The sequence below is a fragment of the Melospiza georgiana genome, chromosome 13 (assembly GCF_028018845.1).
Source record: "Melospiza georgiana isolate bMelGeo1 chromosome 13, bMelGeo1.pri, whole genome shotgun sequence".
NCBI lineage: Eukaryota > Metazoa > Chordata > Aves > Passeriformes > Passerellidae > Melospiza > Melospiza georgiana.
Genome location: NC_080442.1, coordinates 18,564,417 through 18,581,786, shown reverse-complemented (window position 1 = coordinate 18,581,786; position 17,370 = coordinate 18,564,417). Strand labels below are relative to the sequence as shown.

Genomic DNA, 17,370 nt, shown 5'->3' with positions numbered 1-17,370 from the left:
GAGCCACATCTAAACCCTTAAGCTAAACATCCAGAACTGAGGTAAGACTGAATTCAAGCTCAAAATTGTATGGTTGGAACCTATCCCTAATCATCACTTTGGTATAAAATTAGGAAACTCAGGGTTGTAATGGACAAGGTACCAGAAAAGTAGTATTTATTTCTGTGTGGGCACAGGCAGGACTCGTTCTGTTGCGCTCAGCAACATCTTGACACGCTGCACTAATCTTAGCTGCACGCTCTTAAAAGATTATTTTTGTCTCGAGTTCTTTTTCTAGTCTTTGATGCAACAGCCTGCTGCGGGTTACATCAAGCCTGCAGAAAATCCCTCGGTTTTCTCATCCCTTGTTTTCCAGACAGCCGGCACCTCCTCCGGGTCCAGGCGACGGGCGCCGCAGGTGAGCCAAATCCCGGCCTATCTGGGCCGGAGATTAATTTCGGTTTAAATTAAAGATGCTGTCTAGATTAAAATGCTGAGGTGGGGGGAGGCACAGTCGAGCCCGTGGTCTGCGCGCTGCGTTTTGGGCGCTTTCGCTTAGGGAGCCCCGCTCCCCCCTTCATGGCTCGGAGCCGCCGGCGCCGCGTTCCGTGAGGGGGAAGGCGGGAGCGGAGGGGCCGCGTTCCGTGAGGGGGAAGGCGGGAGCGGCGGACCCGCGGTGCGAGGGGGAGCGCTCAGAAGGAACCCGGTGGGCGGCGGGGCACGGCCGCTCCCCCCTCAGGAGCCGCGGGACCCGGCGGGTGCCGTCCCGCGCCCGCCCCGCCGCGATCACGGGTCGCCGCCCGCCTCCCCCGCCCCGTGACAGCCAAGATGGCGGCGGAGGGGAGGGGGGATCCCGCCTGAGCCGCCCACACGGCGGGAGGCGGCGGGGGCGAGCCGGGCTCCGCTGGGATGAGATAAGGGCGCGGGCACCGAGCGCGCTGCCCCCCGAATCCCTTCACCACCCGCTCCTCGCCCTGGGGAGCGCGGCACCCGCCTGAGGTGAGCGTGGCGGGGCTGTCACCGCCGCGGGGCGCGGGCCGGGGGGTTCTCCGAGGCGATGCCGCGGGTCGGGCGCTGCCGCGTTCCGGGGCCGCCGGGGAAGGGGCGCGGGGCTGTCAGCGGGGGCGGGGAGGCCGGCGCTGGCGGGCCGGGGGCTGAGGCGGCGCGGGGGCGGCGGTAACTTTCCGCTGGGCCGCGGTGGGAGGGGGAAAACTTTCTCCTTTCTCCTTGTGCCCGTCGGCTCGAGGCTCCCGCCAGCCCCCGCCGGGCCCGAGGGGCTCCCCGAGCGGCGGGGCCGCGGGGCCGGCCAAGCCCTCGCCGCCGACCTGCCATGTTGTACGGGCTGCACGCCGGCGGGCCGGGGTGTGTGCGTGTCCCCGAATCCGCGGGCGTGTGCGCCTTCCCCAAACCCTGTGCGTGTGTGTGCCTTCCCCAAACCCCTGTGTGTGCGTGTCCCCGAATCCGCGGGCGTGTGCGCCTTCCCCAAACCCTGTGTGTGCGTGTCCCCGAATCCGCGGGCGTGTGCGCCTTCCCCAAACCCCTGTGTGTGCGTGTCCCCGAATCCGCGGGTGTCTGTGCAGTCCCCAGAGCCGGGTCTGTGCCTCCCCAAAGCCCGTGTGTGCGCGTTGCCCCGATCCGCGTGTGTGTGTGTGCGTGTCCCCAGAGCCATGTGCGGGTTTTCCGCGCAGCTCCGCTGCGTCAGCCGGAATTGCCCGGCGCTGCTCAGCCCCACGGTGCGCCTTTCTGTCCCGGCTTTCCCTTGGGCAGCCTGGGTTACCCTATACCTGGCTTGATGCAACGCGTTGGAAGCGGCCGTAGAAATCAGCCCTGGCATTTTTATCGTCGTTCTGTCATGAGGTCTGCGTGTGGCACAAGTTGCTGGCCAGGGAATGATGGCATTCAGTAACTTCCCAGTGATGGTTGCTATTCCGAAGTTATTCCAAACAGGCTGTGTTTAAAAATGTGCCGCTTCTACTTTGCTAAAAATGAGGTCTTGTTTTTCTGCCTAGTACTGAAACTTAATTTTTTTGAATTAACTTGAGTGGAAGTATGGTGTTCTGGGCAGCTTTTTACTTCATTTCACAATTTTTTCTGGAACTGTTGCTCAACTGGAGGTTTCCGTAAAAAGTGTTACATTACAGTACATAATATTTCACTTTTTGAATGATTAAACACAAATATGTTATCTTGGCAAGTGTCTGGTGGTTTAGGGGTACTAATTGAGTTAGTCTAGCCAAGAAAGGTCAAGGGGGAGTAAATGGATTATTTCTAGTTTGTGTGTCTAGCATGCAAGTCTTACTTTGTAAGAGTCTCTTGCTTTTCTCATATTTAAAAAAAAAGTCTTATATTTAGAGTACTGGAGAAACTTCATCTAGCTTTTAGAGTATTGAGGAGTCTGTAAGTTTATTTAAAGTGAGCATTAAAGTGGAGCTCTGGTAAAGGGAGCTGTTTTTTAGGGGCTATCATGACTTGGCATTGAAATAGTTTAATTATCAAAAACAGAGCATTAGAGTTTCTGTGGTTTGCTTCAGGAAGGGGAAAATTGCATGGGACCTCAAAGACAGAACAAAAAAGATTAAGCTTCTCTACAGCCTTAAGAGCTTCTGTGATGTACATGTTTTACTTGTGGAAATGTTGTGCTCCAGCTGGATGAGTACTTTCCTCAAGTTTGAGTGGCTTCTGCTCCTTTGGAACAGGCTTTACCCAATGGCCTCTTCTAAAAAGTGAATTTATTGGAAAGCAGCACAAAATAGAAGATCTACTTCTGCAAGCAGTAAGACAAAAAGCACCAGGACTATTTTCTTTAAACAGGGACTTATTTAAAAATATTTTCCCAGTATTTGAGATTTTCATACCTCTGAGTATTGATATTTTTTGTAGCCATATGGTTGTAGGTTTGTGTTTCAGCTCATTCTGTATGACATAACCCCAGTATGGTGCTTAATGGAATTACTATATGTGTTAATGGCAATATTAGCAGTTATCTAGTTAATATAGCCAGAGTTAATTATTAGTTAGAAAAAGCACAAATATTGACATAGCCTGGCACACACTCTAGGGCTCAGGTGCACGCAGCTGATGCAGGTCAAGCCTTAGAAACAATGTCAATAACCTGCTTCTATTTCAAATTTGTGCTTGAAAGGGAAAGTAGAAAGGTAGGGAGTAAAGCCAGCTGGTCCCTAAGGGGTGTGAGGTTGTAACTAATACAGCTGTTCTGTGTGACTCTGACAGAGCTGTGGGCACCACCACGCCAGAAGCCAGTCTGTCAGTGTTTAATCTGCAGGATTTTGCACTGAGGGTTTACTAATTTCTAGGTTAATTCCTGCTGTAGTGTGTGATAGCTGGAGAAAACTGTCTTGTGACTCTTCAGGGAGGAAGACAATTCCTCAGCCAAGCTGGATGATAATGGGGTTTGGTAACCTTGAGGTTTTAATACAAGAAGAAGAAATTTGCAGCGTCACTTAAATATTCAACATCCTTTTTTATTTCCATCATGCTCCCCAGCAGCTGAGTTGCTGTTAGTTTTGCAAGTCATAGTAGGTTGAAATGCTTTTTATAACTCTGGCTGCAGAAACATTTGTGCTTCCTGGCCAAACACAGGCAGGTTGGAATGGGAATAGCACAATAGGTACTTAGTCAAAAGCTTTCTCAATCTTAAATTTATTTCCTGAAGTGAAGACTTGCAGGAAGCCTTTGTTCCGTTTTTTGTCCTTTCCTCAACTTTGACCTGAGTCTTTAAATATGGTGTTGATATGACCAGAAGTTTGGAGGCCAAATGTTGCCCAGTTGAGGTTGGATTAAAAAATAAAAAGTCAATATAGCTTTGTAATGTTGTTCAAATTTCTGTTTGGTGGTTTCCAGCTATGTTGCTGTGTGACAGGGTCCTAGTGGTAAAGGTTTTGATACACGTGTTGCTGTAAAACTGAGGTATTTTCTCTGAAGTTTCCTGGAAAGAACCGTAATACTGAATAATACTAATAATGAAAGGAGCAAAAAAAAAAAAAAAAAAGACACTAAAATAATTTCTTTATGACTGCCTTGACAAAGCATGATGCAATTTGTGATGATTGGTGTATTTCCAGTATGTTTATCTTGCTTGTTGCAGTGTTTTAATCAGTTTCTCTGGGATGTATTCAAACTTCAAACTTTTGTTAAGCTGACTCATAACAAATCCAAACAAAAAAAAGCCCAAAATCCAAATCAGGCTGTTCCCTCCCCACTTTGCAGTCCCCCTCCAAAACCAAACCTGTGAAAATGTAGGACCCTTGAAGAAAGTTGAGGTTGAGCTTGCCCTCATGCAGGGGTGCAGGTGTGGTGGGCTCAGCTTACCTGTCCCTTGTCCTTCTGCTGTAGCTGCACTGGGTGGTGACAAGAGCACAGAAAATGCCCTTGGTCTCCTCACTTATGCATCAATTCTGTATGGCAATAATATCTGCTACTGCAGACACAAATTGTGATACAAGTTTTTGGCACACTAAGAGCAGCAAATCCTGTGGAAGCTAAAGCCAGCTATGCCTTATTTTAATTGATGACAGCCAACAGGTAGGGGATGAATATGTGTAAGCTGTGAAGGCATCACTACTGTTCAACTATTGTTACAAATCAGCTGTTTCTAGCACTGCTACTGACCAGTTAATTACTTGAAATTAATGAGGCTCTTTGCTGTATGGCATAATAATCCTTGGATGTTTTCTGCTGTCCTTCAGTTCAGGTTTAGTCTGGTTTGAAAGTTTGGTCTGTGGCTGCTCTGGAAATAGGCTGCTGATGCTTATTAATTGCTCCCACAGACTCCAGAGTCAAAATTAAACCATGCAGGGCAGTGATGCCCAGAGGTTTGATCTATAACACTCATTTCAGTAGCAGTGTGTGATGCAGAACTAGCCACTGGTAGTTCCCTAAAGAGCTCAGAAACAGTACCAGGAGGAAATTGAGAAGTGGAAATGAAAGACTTCAGAAAGTGTTGGCTGGCTTGACTATTTTAAATGGTGTATTTTTACCTTTTCAATATATTAGATGTAAAATATATTGCATTATCTAATACATATATGAAAAATGTCCATGTGTCTAATGGGTATTTTAGATAATGGTTACTGTGGAGGCTGATACAGAGTGAACTAAGTAATAATGGCAGGGGAGTGAAAGGAGGAGGAACTGTGGTCTAAAAGTGGGATGAGAAGAATAAGGAGCATGTTAGAAGTTAGCCAGTTATAGCCTCCCTGTTTAATATTTACCATAAATCTTGAATTTTAAAAATCTGGGTCAGGGAAATCATTATTACTAATTAATAAAGTTATTTCAGTTTGGCGATCTGAAATGAAAGTGAGCAGGCAATAAGTGTGATGTGTAAGTACATGTATGTAAATAAATAAAGTCCCAAGAGATGGCCTCCACCTTGTGTGCAAGCTTTATGCAAACACAGAGAGGGCTTTTGTGGGCTGGACTCTTGAATTTTGGCTTTGGCTTGAGCTTCAGAAGAAACCTGTGGGCCTAAAGAGTTATTCTCAAAATTCCTAACTTCAAGATCAGGATCAGCAGTAGTTACCTTGGCATGTCATTGCTCCTCAGCTAATTTATGGTGATTTTCTGGAGGAGACTCTAGTGTTGTTTTTTATTGCTTAGCTGGCTGGGAAACTGTCCCAGCAATAGGTGGTAATTGATTGATGTATTTGCAGCTGAGCTGGTAGTGGTACTTGCACACTTATTTTTCTGTGGAATAGATGCTGAACATTTTGGTAAGTGGATGTAGAGATTTGCTGGTGAGAGAGGTTTTAGTGAGGTTTTCCATTAAACCTTTCCAGGGGGCTCCAGATGATCTGCAGGCAGCAGTTGCAGTCTGTCCATGGCTGTCCCTGCCTATAACTTGCAATGTGGTTGGGTCCCGTTTTCTCATGTTACAGAACATTTTTGCTGGCCAAAGGAAAAAAAAAATCACAAAAAACGTTCTAAGTCTCTAAGTTGTTTTTAAGTGTTGCAAAAAGTGTTAGAAACAATCCCCACCTGTCTTTTCTTCTATCACATCATGAATTCAAAATTTAATTTGGATAGAGAATGGTTTCAAAACAAACCTGAGGTCGGCATGTGTGTCCAAATGCGGCAGGGTGAAAGCAGGTCACTTCTGTCACTCTTGGTTGGTGGGGTTTGACATTTTCAGTGTCAGGTTTTGGGTTTGAAGCTCAATATTGGAAGACTTTCTATTCTCATTTGCCTTTATCTACTGTGTCAAGAAAAATAAAACATTTTGTTTGGGGAACTTCTTTTATAAAGTTGTTGTGTAGTAAATAGTTATACAAAAACATGAACAAGCTGCTCTGCTGAACTCTGCTTTGGATGAAGTAATATTTACATTTTATAGTGCTTATTTTGGCTGTCCTCCCCCTGATTTTCTACAATTTGTTTTCTGCATCCCTCCCTACAAACACAGTTGTATTTCAGAAATCCTTTCCATTCTTTGGTGGTGCCTTTTGGCCATAAATACTGTAATCTAGAAAGAAAAGTGGGAGTTTTCAAACTGGCCCTACTGAGATTTGTCTCTGTCATGAATCTTGTGGGATACAGAAACATCTTTCCTGAATTTTTGTAGGCAGGATTGAATTTCACAGGATTTTTCTGTGGCACAACTGAAATGCTTGTTAGACCCTCTTAATAAATGCTTTTATTTGATTGAGACTACAAACAGCACTGAAAAACAAACAGAGTGTTTGGTGAGTGAGGGAGAAATGTGTAGGAGATGTGGGACATGCCAGATCTCACCCTCAGGGTGAAGTCTGTTCCTTCCTGCCTTCTCCCTGGCACTCACTGTGTTCCTCCTGTGAGCTTTGGTGCTGTAGGTGTCCAGCTCCTGCTCGCTTAGATTCATCCTCCTGAATCTAGATTAGCCTCTGAATTTAGGCCTAATCTTTCTTTATTCCTCAGCACTGCTGAGCAAGTCTGCTTGTCCCTCAGTTCTTGGCTCCATTCCTGTTTTCTTCTCCCAAATTCATGATCTTTTGTTTTGTCCCTGTGCTTTTATCCAGCACTTTGCTGTTTCCCGGCACCTCTTAGAGATCCTTTGTTGCCAAGTTTTCTGAGCTCTCTTGATTATCCCCTCAGCTGTTGGATCAGAGATGTAAACCATGACTTGGTGCAGATGATTGTGAATGGGCCTGCAAAACACTTGGTAGCATTTCCAGTCCAGTGATGCAGGACAGAAAAATCTTAGGTTTTCTCTTGGGTTATTGTCGATTTTCTTCTTTTCAAATAAAAATTGATGCAGTCAAAGGGAGTTTAGTGGAGGCTGGTGGCGCTCTGAGAATTACTGTATTGTCTAACATCCCTGAGTGCAGATGTGTGCAGTAGGCTCTAAAAAGTAATGCCATTTATCACTTTAGCCCTGTTTTCTCTGTTGCTGTTTTTTGTGGAACTGTAGTAGGAAATGGGAAGAAGAAGTCCAGACATTGTCCTACTAAAAATGAAAATGCTGTGAGAAGTTCTGTTTGTATTTGGGTAATGATGTAAGTCCTTAGCATTCTTGTTTCTTGAAGAAGTAGATCCTTTATTTGATATGTAGAGGACAAGAAACTAGTTGTAAATAAGTTCTGCAAGTAATAGAAAATAGACCTGCAAGTACACTGGCAGCAGTTCTGGCTGTGTTCCTTGTGATGCCTAATCTATATTTTTTTGCTTTCATTTAAGTCTCCTCACTGGTTTTCCAGAGAGCTGACTAGAAGAGAAGCATTTGAAGTGTCCGTGGGGAAATTAATCATGTGTTAATGCTGCCTGCTTCTTGGGCTTTTTTCAGCTGTGCTTGAGATCTGCAGGTGATCCCAAAACTTCTAATTTCTGGCACTCCTGGAAGCTTGATATTAATGATTGTATCGTTGGAGAAAATCCTGTTGTGCTACTCCTGCATTCTCTCTTTGTAGTCTTGAGTGGAAATGTTCAAAGTCAGATACTGGAAAGTACCTGGCTGTAAGTGGGGCAGGTCCATGGTGCTGTGTGGGCTTGAAGTCACTGGGGCTGGATTCACTCTGGGCTGTCAGAGCAGTGAACTAACAATGCTGATTGTTCCTGTGAGATCTTGAAGAAGTGGCCTTGTAGATTGGTGTTACAAACAGGACCTTGAACTTTGTGATCCCAAAAATACAATTCTGATAATCTAATTCCCCAGATTTTTCCACTTCAAGAGTGGAAGCAAATCTTTCATGGTTTGCATCAACCCTCCTGAGATGTGTTTGTTCCCAGCCTCTCTTATGTTACACTGTTTGCTGCAGTCTTCTCACCATTCTCTTCTGAGAGTGTTCTACAAGTCTTGGGGGAATAGAAGCTTCCTTTAAAGAAAGTTCACTTTTGACTGCAGCCTTGCTGGTGCTAATGACTTGTTCTGGGAGCCCTCAGTGCCTCCAGTGAGGTGCTGTCCTCAGTCCTGTGGACTTTGAAGCAGCAAAACTGCTGCTTCAGAATGCTCAAGGTAGCACTGGGCTTGCAAGTTCCTCAGTGTGAAACACAAGTTCAAGCTGTCTGTGGTGATACCCGTGTTTAAGACTGGCCATGGTGGTGTTCACCACATCTGAAGAAAAATTCTGAATTGTGGCAGTAAAGGGCGAGAAGACTGTATCACCCACTGCTGGAGGAGTTAGGGTAAGGTGACTCGCTGACAGATGCTGATTGTGGAGTAAAAAGGATCTGCCTAAATATCTGAATCTTGCAAAGAAAAATGGTTTGAAGTAGATTTTGAAAGGTTCTTGGGCTGAGAGAGCACTTTGATAGCTGGCTAACACCTAGGAATGGACACAGAAGGTATTGATTGTCAGAAAATAATGGAAGAGGTGAAGTAATTTGAAGTGGCTGGCTCATCTCTTCTTTGATTAATTTTGATTTAAAGCATTAAGTGTTGTTTGCATTCTTAAAATATCAACCCAGCATAAAACTTGATATTTTGTTTCTTGGCTTTAAAGTCTGGTTTAATTTACTTTTTTAGTGAAGTGATATGTAACCTTATCTTAGCCAGGAGTCCTACAGCAAACCACAGTGTTCATTTCATGTGACTGGTGCAGTGAAGTGTGCAGAAAGTAAGTTTCAACAAATGTGTTCATTGTTTGATTCTTATTTTTACTGTTTCTATAGGGAATGAAACTTTAACAAGAAGTCTATGTTAAAGCCTGGCTGACAGCAAGAGAGGAAAAGTGTAGAAGCAATGCCCTGATGAAAAGGTAGGGAACACATTGGTAGAGTGGGCAAAAGGCTTGTGTTCTGCCTTGGGAATTCCTGTGAAATTAGAGGGCTGCTGCTTTGTACCCAGGATCGTTTGCTTGCTGTGAAGAAAATATTGAGGGGGGAAAAAGGCTTGTCTGACAGTTTTGCCAGGCAATTTTGGCAGTACAGAGCTGGGGTGAAGTGTTTTTGTTGTGTAACTGCAGTTACTCCCATGTCTTGAGACGTTGAGCTCCCATGTGATTTGTGTGGTGTTATGTCTGAGAAGTGGTTCTGAGCAGCCAGAGCAGGACTGACTGATGCAGTTAACTTCACTTTGCTCCTGCCTGCCCAGCTGACACATCTCTCTGGGCTGGTTACTTCAACAGCCTAGTGCAGCAATGCACAGATGAGATGAGATTCTGGGGGCTGTTAGAACTTTACTGGCAATTTTTAATAATTAGCCTCTGATTTGTGTCTCTGTTCATCTGCTCTTCATGTTCCTTCAAAGGAAGTAAGTTCTTCGAGTGTTATTGTATAATAAATATTTAAAAAAATAAATCATCAGCGTTGAACTGTTTTAAAGAAGATTGCCCTGCACTCATTTCCAGTGCACTCTAGGAGACATTCATTGCTTGCTTACACATGGAACCTCTTTGGAGTCAGGATTACAAAGTGAAATATCACCTGGTTTAGACAGCAAAGGGATCTAATAAGGAACTCAAATTAATAAGCAATTTAATATTCTCAAAGGAACATGCAGGAAGGAATGAGAATGACAGCAAGGCAGATGAAAAGATTACAAAGCAGTTGTTGTATTTGTCTGCCAGAGGTGGACTGGCAGAAACTCTTTTAAGGGAGTCAGAGGGTCCTTACTGCTGCCTGGGGAAGTTGGCTCCTGGAAAGAAACTGGTGTGGCTGGAGCAAGTCTTCTGGTCTGCAGGCAGTTCTAAGTTATCTCTGCAGAATTCTGTGGGGAGGAGCAGGTTGTAGGGATTAGATCAGTACATTTTTCCTTGCAAATGTTGTAGTGCATGTGTAGTAAACTGTACTTGGTGAGGCATCGTGCCTGTTCCTGCTGCACAGATGGAATATATGGCTCATCCACATCAGTTCTGGTCATGTGATGGGAAAAAGCTGATGTGTGCTTTCCTCTTATAGTATTTCAATGAGGAATGTGATCTGTTCAAAAGGCTTGGACACTGAATGAATTACAACAGTGGTGACAAGCAGCAAAAATCCTCAGTTAGTATTTCCTGAATGTTTATGAAAAAATAGGATGTTAGAAAATTACATTGAATAAACAGTAAAGATGTGTTTACTCTTTGTCTTTCAGCAAAGTAATCAAGCTAATAGTTTGTGGATCTGAGAGATTATCTGTTTCTCCTGATCCTACATTTTTAGAAGTTACAAAAAGCTCTCTCATCTATATAGTCATGATCTAGAGTGTGTGTGTTTAATAATTTTTTTACACATGTCTTTATTTGCAGGGGTATTTTGATTCTTTCTGATCTTTATGGTGTTTAATTTACAGTCGTATTAATTATATGACATCCATTAAAAATCATTATCGTGAAGTGGCTCAAAGACCATATATTGCATTAATTTCCAGGGACTTTTGTAAGAGATTATGGTTATGATCCCATGGCATTGCCTTCAGTGTGCAGCCCTTTGTCCCCAGGTTACTGAAATGTAGAGAAGCTATGGAAGCTTCTCAGTGTGGCACTCCTAAGTTGAATTTCACCTGGAACTAGTTGTCTCAAGCAACATTCTTCTGCAGTGTGACTTTTTCTGCTGTGTTTTTCATGTTTGTTTGGCTTGGGAGTGTTTTTGCCCTCAAAGATGACTTGCAATGTGGTGAGATGTTATAGGGAGATGAGTGAGGGTAAAAAGATTACAATATGGAAGTTGTAGGGAAAAATCTGTTTCTCCCTGATGGAACATGAGCAGCATTCCTGACCTCCCACACAACACAACCCCAGGGGTGGAGTGGAGATCGCATGGCCAGGCTGTGTTGAAACCCTTGCAGAGGAGAGAGCTCCTGGGTTTCCTAGCTGATAGAGCCACAGAGCAGCTGTAAACCAGGGGAGAGAAGGAAAGAAATCTCTCTCCTTGGACTGATGCCTGTCCCCATCCCAGGGTTATCTCAGGTGCTGTCCTGAGATTCACACCAGCAAGGCACAACCACCAATCACTGAGTAAGATACACAAGTAAAATCACTGTGGAGTGGCTTCATGGTAGGAGTTTCTACAGAAATTCTCCATCAGTTTATGTGAAGTGCTCTTCACAGAAGGATTATTTGTCACTGAGTTAGCTCACAGTTTATACCTTCTTTCTAGGGTCTATAGCATAGAGTTTGTATAGATCTGCTCTGCCAGTACCCGATATTGAAAATTTGAGTATCGCAGTAGCTCTAGTAAAGTCTAAGTCAGCCTTAGACTACAATACCACTCAAACGTTTCTTTTTTATCCCATTTTTAGCTGTATGCATTTGTACTAAAAACAAAAATAATAAAACCATTGTAGAATCCCTGAATGGTTTAGGTTGGAAGGGACCTTGAAGATTATCTCATTCCCCCCCTGCCATAGGCAGGGGCACCATCCACTATCCCAGGCTGCTCCAAGCCCTGTCCACCCTGGCCTTGGACACTTGCAGGGATGTGTAAATATGAAGGGATAATTCATCATCAGCCAGACCTTTTTTTCCCCTCAGTTCTGTAAAATCTGCATTAAATTATGAAAGTCTTGCTGACTTGTGTATTACGTGCTATAACCTTAGGAAGCAAATTTATGTGATAGCAGGTGTTTGTATGTAGGGGATTCTAATTTTAACTATCTCTAAATGAGGAGAGCTTGTCCCAGTTTTTCTTGAAAGTGCTTTTGGGAATAAAGGAATGTTTGAATTTAGGACTTTTGGTATGAACTTTATATGGAATAATGGTGAGGTTTAAATAGTGTAAAGGTATGATTCTTCAATATGTTTTTATATATATGTACATACACATGATTCTGTTTATTTGTAATGCTAAACTGGAGTTTAATAATTTGTAGTGATTAAACTAGAGTAGGGCTGTTAATACACTGGAGTTATAGGTCCTGCTTGCAATTTTAACAGCCATCATTTGTATAATTTTTGATTACTAAAGTGTTTAGTAATCAAAAATTACACATAATTTCATTCTAAAAGGCATACTGAATCACTCTAGAAATCAGTGTAGTTCTGTGAAATGGTGCCGGTAAGAAAAGGAAAAAACCTCAATGTTACAATAGCTATAGTGTAGTTTCACAGAGCACTGTTAATGTCACAAAATACCTAGAACTTCTCTCATATTAGCTGAAAGATGTCAGTGCTTGGTCTTATGCCAGAGCTTAAGGATGCTTTGTTAAACATCTCCTTCTCTGCATGCATTTGTTCCCAGCCTGCCTGGGTTTGCTGGAGCCAGATGGACAGAAAGATAATAGGCAGCATATGCAGAGGTTGAGTTTGTGTGTCTTGAATATATCACTCAGGGAGGAGTTTGAATTTGTAGTTATTACTTTCATATATATGCTGAGTAACATATTCCAGATGTGTTTGAAATAACTGGATGTAGGTTAAGCTAAACTCAGTTTTGTAACTGCCTTCTCTCTTCAAACACAAGTTGAAGTTATTATCAGACTGTTGCTTTCCTGTATATTGGTGATTGCTTGCCAGTAATCACGTTTGTTAAAGCGTCCCATAGTGCTTATTAGCCATATAGAAAAAGAAAAGATAATTTGGGGGTTCTTCTTGGCATTTTCTAGAACAATGTGAATAAGCATAAAATAAAAACCTGTGCCCATTTCCTTGCTATGTTAGAAGCTTCTCAAGCCAGTCCAGCAAAACACAACCAACCTACAAAATGAGAGCAGGAAGAGGGAATTGCCTCTCTTGTGCTGGTGGATGAGGTTGGTAGGGGTGACCAGGCACAGCCTGCCATTCCTCCTGCTTGAGCAGGGGCTGGTGCTGGAAATCTGAGGCCAGCTTGGAACAATTTGATTAAATACACATTATCAAACTGGGACATAATTTTCCAAATTACCAGTAAGAAATGTCTGAATTTATTATGTTTGAGCAAAAATCCTGGTCAAATCCAAGAGTCATGATGGCATGAAGTTTGATAAGTCTTAATACTTGCTACCTAGAGGAAAGAATAAAGGGAGATAAAGCAATGGGAATAAAAGTTACCTGAAAACTGAAGGCTTCTGTCAGCCATTCAAACTGTTTTAAATTCTGATTGTTCAGTTTCAGAATGTCAGCAAGCTCTTGAAACTCCTGTGTGGTAATAGTTTCTCTTGCAATAAAATTCTGCACCCAAACAAAATTAATTCAACAAAAGGGAGTCTTAAATAGCTTGTCTGGTTTTAAAAGTCTGGAACTTGATGACAGTAAACTTCCTGAAGCTACTCTAGCAGAATTCCAGTGCACATGGGCGTCTTGGAAAAACATTTTTAGCCTATTTCTCAATGTTCACGCGAGAGCAGAAAGCATTTTCTTTATTTGCAAGCTATGATTTTCTGGTTTTAAAAATAGCCATAACTTTATCATTTCTGACCTGTATTTCTTTCTTAGAAGCTGCAGCACCTTGTGATGGAAGATGGAAGACAAAGGGGCCCGAGTTGCTGATTACTTTGTGGTCGCAGGACTGACGGATATCTCAAAGCCCCTGGAGGAGGAGATCCACTTCAATGATGCCTGCCATAAAATCGCCAAGCCGAAAGAGCCCATCACAGACGTGACAGTCCTCAACAAATCCCTGGGGGAGGAGGTTCCTCAGGGCTATAAATGCATAGAGGTCACTCCCTCGGGCCTGTCTGCAGATCTCAATAATGGCAGCCTCGTGGGACCCCAGATATACCTTTGCTATCGCCGAGGCAGGGATAAGCCTCCACTCACTGATTTGGGGTGAGTGCTTTCCACTGAGTGCTTTTCACTTTTATTTGACTAAGGAACAGATAAGGCAGCCTTACGGAAATGCCATACTTGTTAAATACAAGGGAAAACTATAAACAGGAAGGTATTTGTTGACTTGAGAATACTGTAACCCAGTATGGAAGGGAAAATGCATGCTGAGTGGGTTTTAATGACAAATTTAATCCTTCCCATTCTGGAGTTTTCAAAGCCATTTATAATTTTTAATGTTTGGATTCGGATAAGGTGCTTAACCTATTTAACACAGATTGGAAAGAGATAAGTTATATGACATTCTTAGGATCAGGCAATGAATCTTTAGTAGAAGTGAAAATAACACTATTTTGCAGTAAACAAAATGTAAAAGCAATTATACATGAGGAAAACCAGTATAGTTTCATAATGAAGCTTTTCTGTTAGAATACAGTTGGAGATAATGTGACCTGAACTTGTCAGTAAAAATGTTTTGTTCAGCAATGAGACAAGAGCTGTGATTAAAACTCAAAGTGTTTTTAAAATGTGACTTTTCTCCTTCCCCTTTTACCTAGGGTTTTATATGATGGGAAAGAAAGGGTCAAGCAAGGCTGTGAAATCATTCAGAGCACCCCGTACGGGCGGCCGGCCAACATCAGCGGCAGCGCCTCGTCCCAGCGCGTGTACATCACCTACCGCAGGGCTGCTGAGAACATGACCCAGAACTCCCTGGCTGTCACAGACATCTGCATCATCATCCCCAGCAAGGGAGAGACTCCTCCACACACCTTCTGCAAGGTGGACAAGAATCTGAACAACAGCATGGTAGGATTCAAAAGCTGGGCTTTGAACACTTGGTACTCACTGATGTGACCTTTGTGGAGTACTTGTGGCAGCTCTTGGAGTACCTGTGAAAAATCTTCATAAGAGGTCTCCAGAGATAAATCAAATATTGGAAGAGTTGGAGGATTGCATTCCTTTGTTCCTACTTGGAACAAAGCCTTTCTGGAAGCCTTAGAGCAAATGTTTGGGTTTTTTTAATGCTGACTCCAGCATCTTTCGATTGGTCCTTTAGAACCTGTTGTGTAGCTGTGTGTAACTGGAGGTTTTACAGATGTGGCTGTTTCTGACACTGCTTTTACTGTTGTGGTGGGAATTCCATATCTAGCAACCAGCTTCTGTTTTGTTTTCCAACTCCTCCCTTTGCCTCCAGTGCTATTTTATAAATGTTTTTCTCCTCAGTAGTTTCACAGACTTCTTATTTAAAGAAAGTTGTAGTGAGTGATGTTGGAAGCTGTTGACTATAAGCACATTTAAATGTTTAATATGGTTCCAAAGCCTGACCTGCTAAAATACTCAGGTTTCATACAACTTTGAATTGCAGAACTGAATATTTAGGTGTTTCCTGGTTAAATCTGCAGCCCCATGTGCTGGCTCTTGCAGGGTCCTCAGAAATTGGTGTGCTGAGAAGGATGCTGACTGCTCTGCAAGTGGGATCATGTAAAAAAGATCAAGATCGTGGGAATTGATTTGTGCTTGCTTTTAAATAAATGCCTGTAGGCATTAGCTAGTGGATTTTTCAGTTCTGATAGTTGCCATATCTGGGTTGACTGGGTTATGGGAGTGTGCTGTCTTTTGGAAGTTGTTACACCTTTCTCCCTTCTGTAAAAGCTCTGTGTTCCCCCTATGGGTGCTGCTCTTTTCTTGTTCTTTCCTTATGGCTTTCCTTATTCCTTATTTTCATGTCCAGAAATTGAGAATTTAAATATTTATAATTATCAACATTGTTATTAGTTATAGTCAGTTATACTCTGTATATACTGTTGTTTGTTATGCTCCATCACTTAATCCAGTAACTTCTTTTATTTTACAGTGGGGCTCAGCCGTCTATTTATGTTATAAAAAGTCTGTGGCAAAAACCAACACCATATCATATAAAGCTGGTATGTAACTACTGTGTAGCCTTTTTTATCTTCAATTCAGAATGTCCAGGCTCATTTGTCATGTAATACATTTTGTACTAAAGAATTGACACTATCTAGCCATTATTCAAAAAGGAATCTTTCCCTAAAGAATTCTTTTAAAATCATGTCAGAAAAGAGGCCTTAGAACTGGGTATCGTGACCATGCTGTTTTAAAATTTGTGTTTAATTTGGAAGCTCATGTGTGTTTTGATAGGATTCTACAAACCTGGGTGTCTCCCATCTCTGTGTGTGTTACTGGTAGCTGTCTCTTAAGGACATGTGTGTATAAGCAGAAGAAAATATCACAGAAATTATTTGATGCATTTTCATGATTGCTTTCTTTAAGAAACATTTTGAAGAATCCTGCAGACTTCCACACTGCCTCAAGCATCATTGGCACTGAGCTCTTTAAGTATTTTTGGATCGTGTATCATCTTTATTTTATTGTTTTATTTATAAGACAGAATTAGATTTGGTATGACTGGTGAAACGTGTTAGCTTTGCATTTGTTGTTGGGTTTTTTTTAAACCCTGATTTTGTTTGGCACACGAGTCATGAGCATGATTCACACTGAAGCTTTAATCCACTTACATCCCTTCTAGAGGCTGCTCTCTGTAAACAGCAGTTCAGGACGTACTAAAGGGTGGACAGTACATTTGTAAACAAATCAAAATTTTAAAAGGCCTCACATCTAGTGATAGCTTGCACAAGATTTTGATTCTTGCCGTGAAGGGATCCGCTGCCCTTTTTGGTTACAAATTTTTATTGCTTATTAATATTCCATTTCTGTTAGAATAGTGTATAGAGATTGTGCTGTCTAACAGAGAAATCCTAAATCCTTTGATGCAGTATCCATTCTCAGTGTGGCGTCCCCTGGGCTGGCAGTCAGACAGGATGGATTGCTGCAGCCTCCCCTTGTAACTGAGGACCTGTGTGCTAAAAGCCTCTGCTTCAGGTCTTCATGTTTTACAGCTGTGTTTAAATAAGCTAAACACAGTGGCCTGGCAGCACAAGAGCTGAGTCCTCAGCTGAGGTGGATCAGCTTAATTGACTTGATTCTTTTGGTATTAAAAAACCATCTAATAGCAAACATACATTTTTCAGGGAATGTTTGTTGGCCAGAATTAATTGGTGTTAGAATTGAAAACATCAGTCTTTTTCCTCAAGTATTCACATTACCTTTTTTTAAACTAGATTTTAAATCTTTGCTCATACTCACGATGAATGTGAACTATTATATAATAACAGGTGAGATACACACAGCCTGAAAACAGGAAAAGATAAATCAGTTATGAATAGTTTCTAGAATGGAAAGTAGGATTTCAGTGTAATGCTTTAGTCAGGTGATTTTCCTT

At 42.6% G+C, this 17,370-nt stretch overlaps 1 protein-coding gene across 3 annotated transcripts in view; it reads left to right on the top strand.

The window, feature by feature from the left end:
* Window positions 1-313: 313 nt before the first annotated feature.
* DENND4A (DENN domain containing 4A) overlaps window positions 314-17,370 on the top strand; it is a 48,987-nt gene continuing 31,930 nt past the window's right edge. For 2 of the 3 annotated variants that reach the window (XM_058033170.1, XM_058033167.1), the window contains exons 1-5: window positions 802-978; window positions 9,082-9,167; window positions 13,740-14,072; window positions 14,627-14,876; window positions 15,925-15,994. In XM_058033170.1, the coding sequence (XP_057889153.1) occupies window positions 13,765-14,072; window positions 14,627-14,876; window positions 15,925-15,994 (628 nt within the window). In that variant the 5' untranslated portion in view covers window positions 802-978; window positions 9,082-9,167; window positions 13,740-13,764. Of the gene's footprint in view, window positions 398-801; window positions 979-9,081; window positions 9,168-13,739; window positions 14,073-14,626; window positions 14,877-15,924; window positions 15,995-17,370 lie in introns of those variants that run through there. The other variant, XM_058033169.1, reaches the window with a different exon arrangement.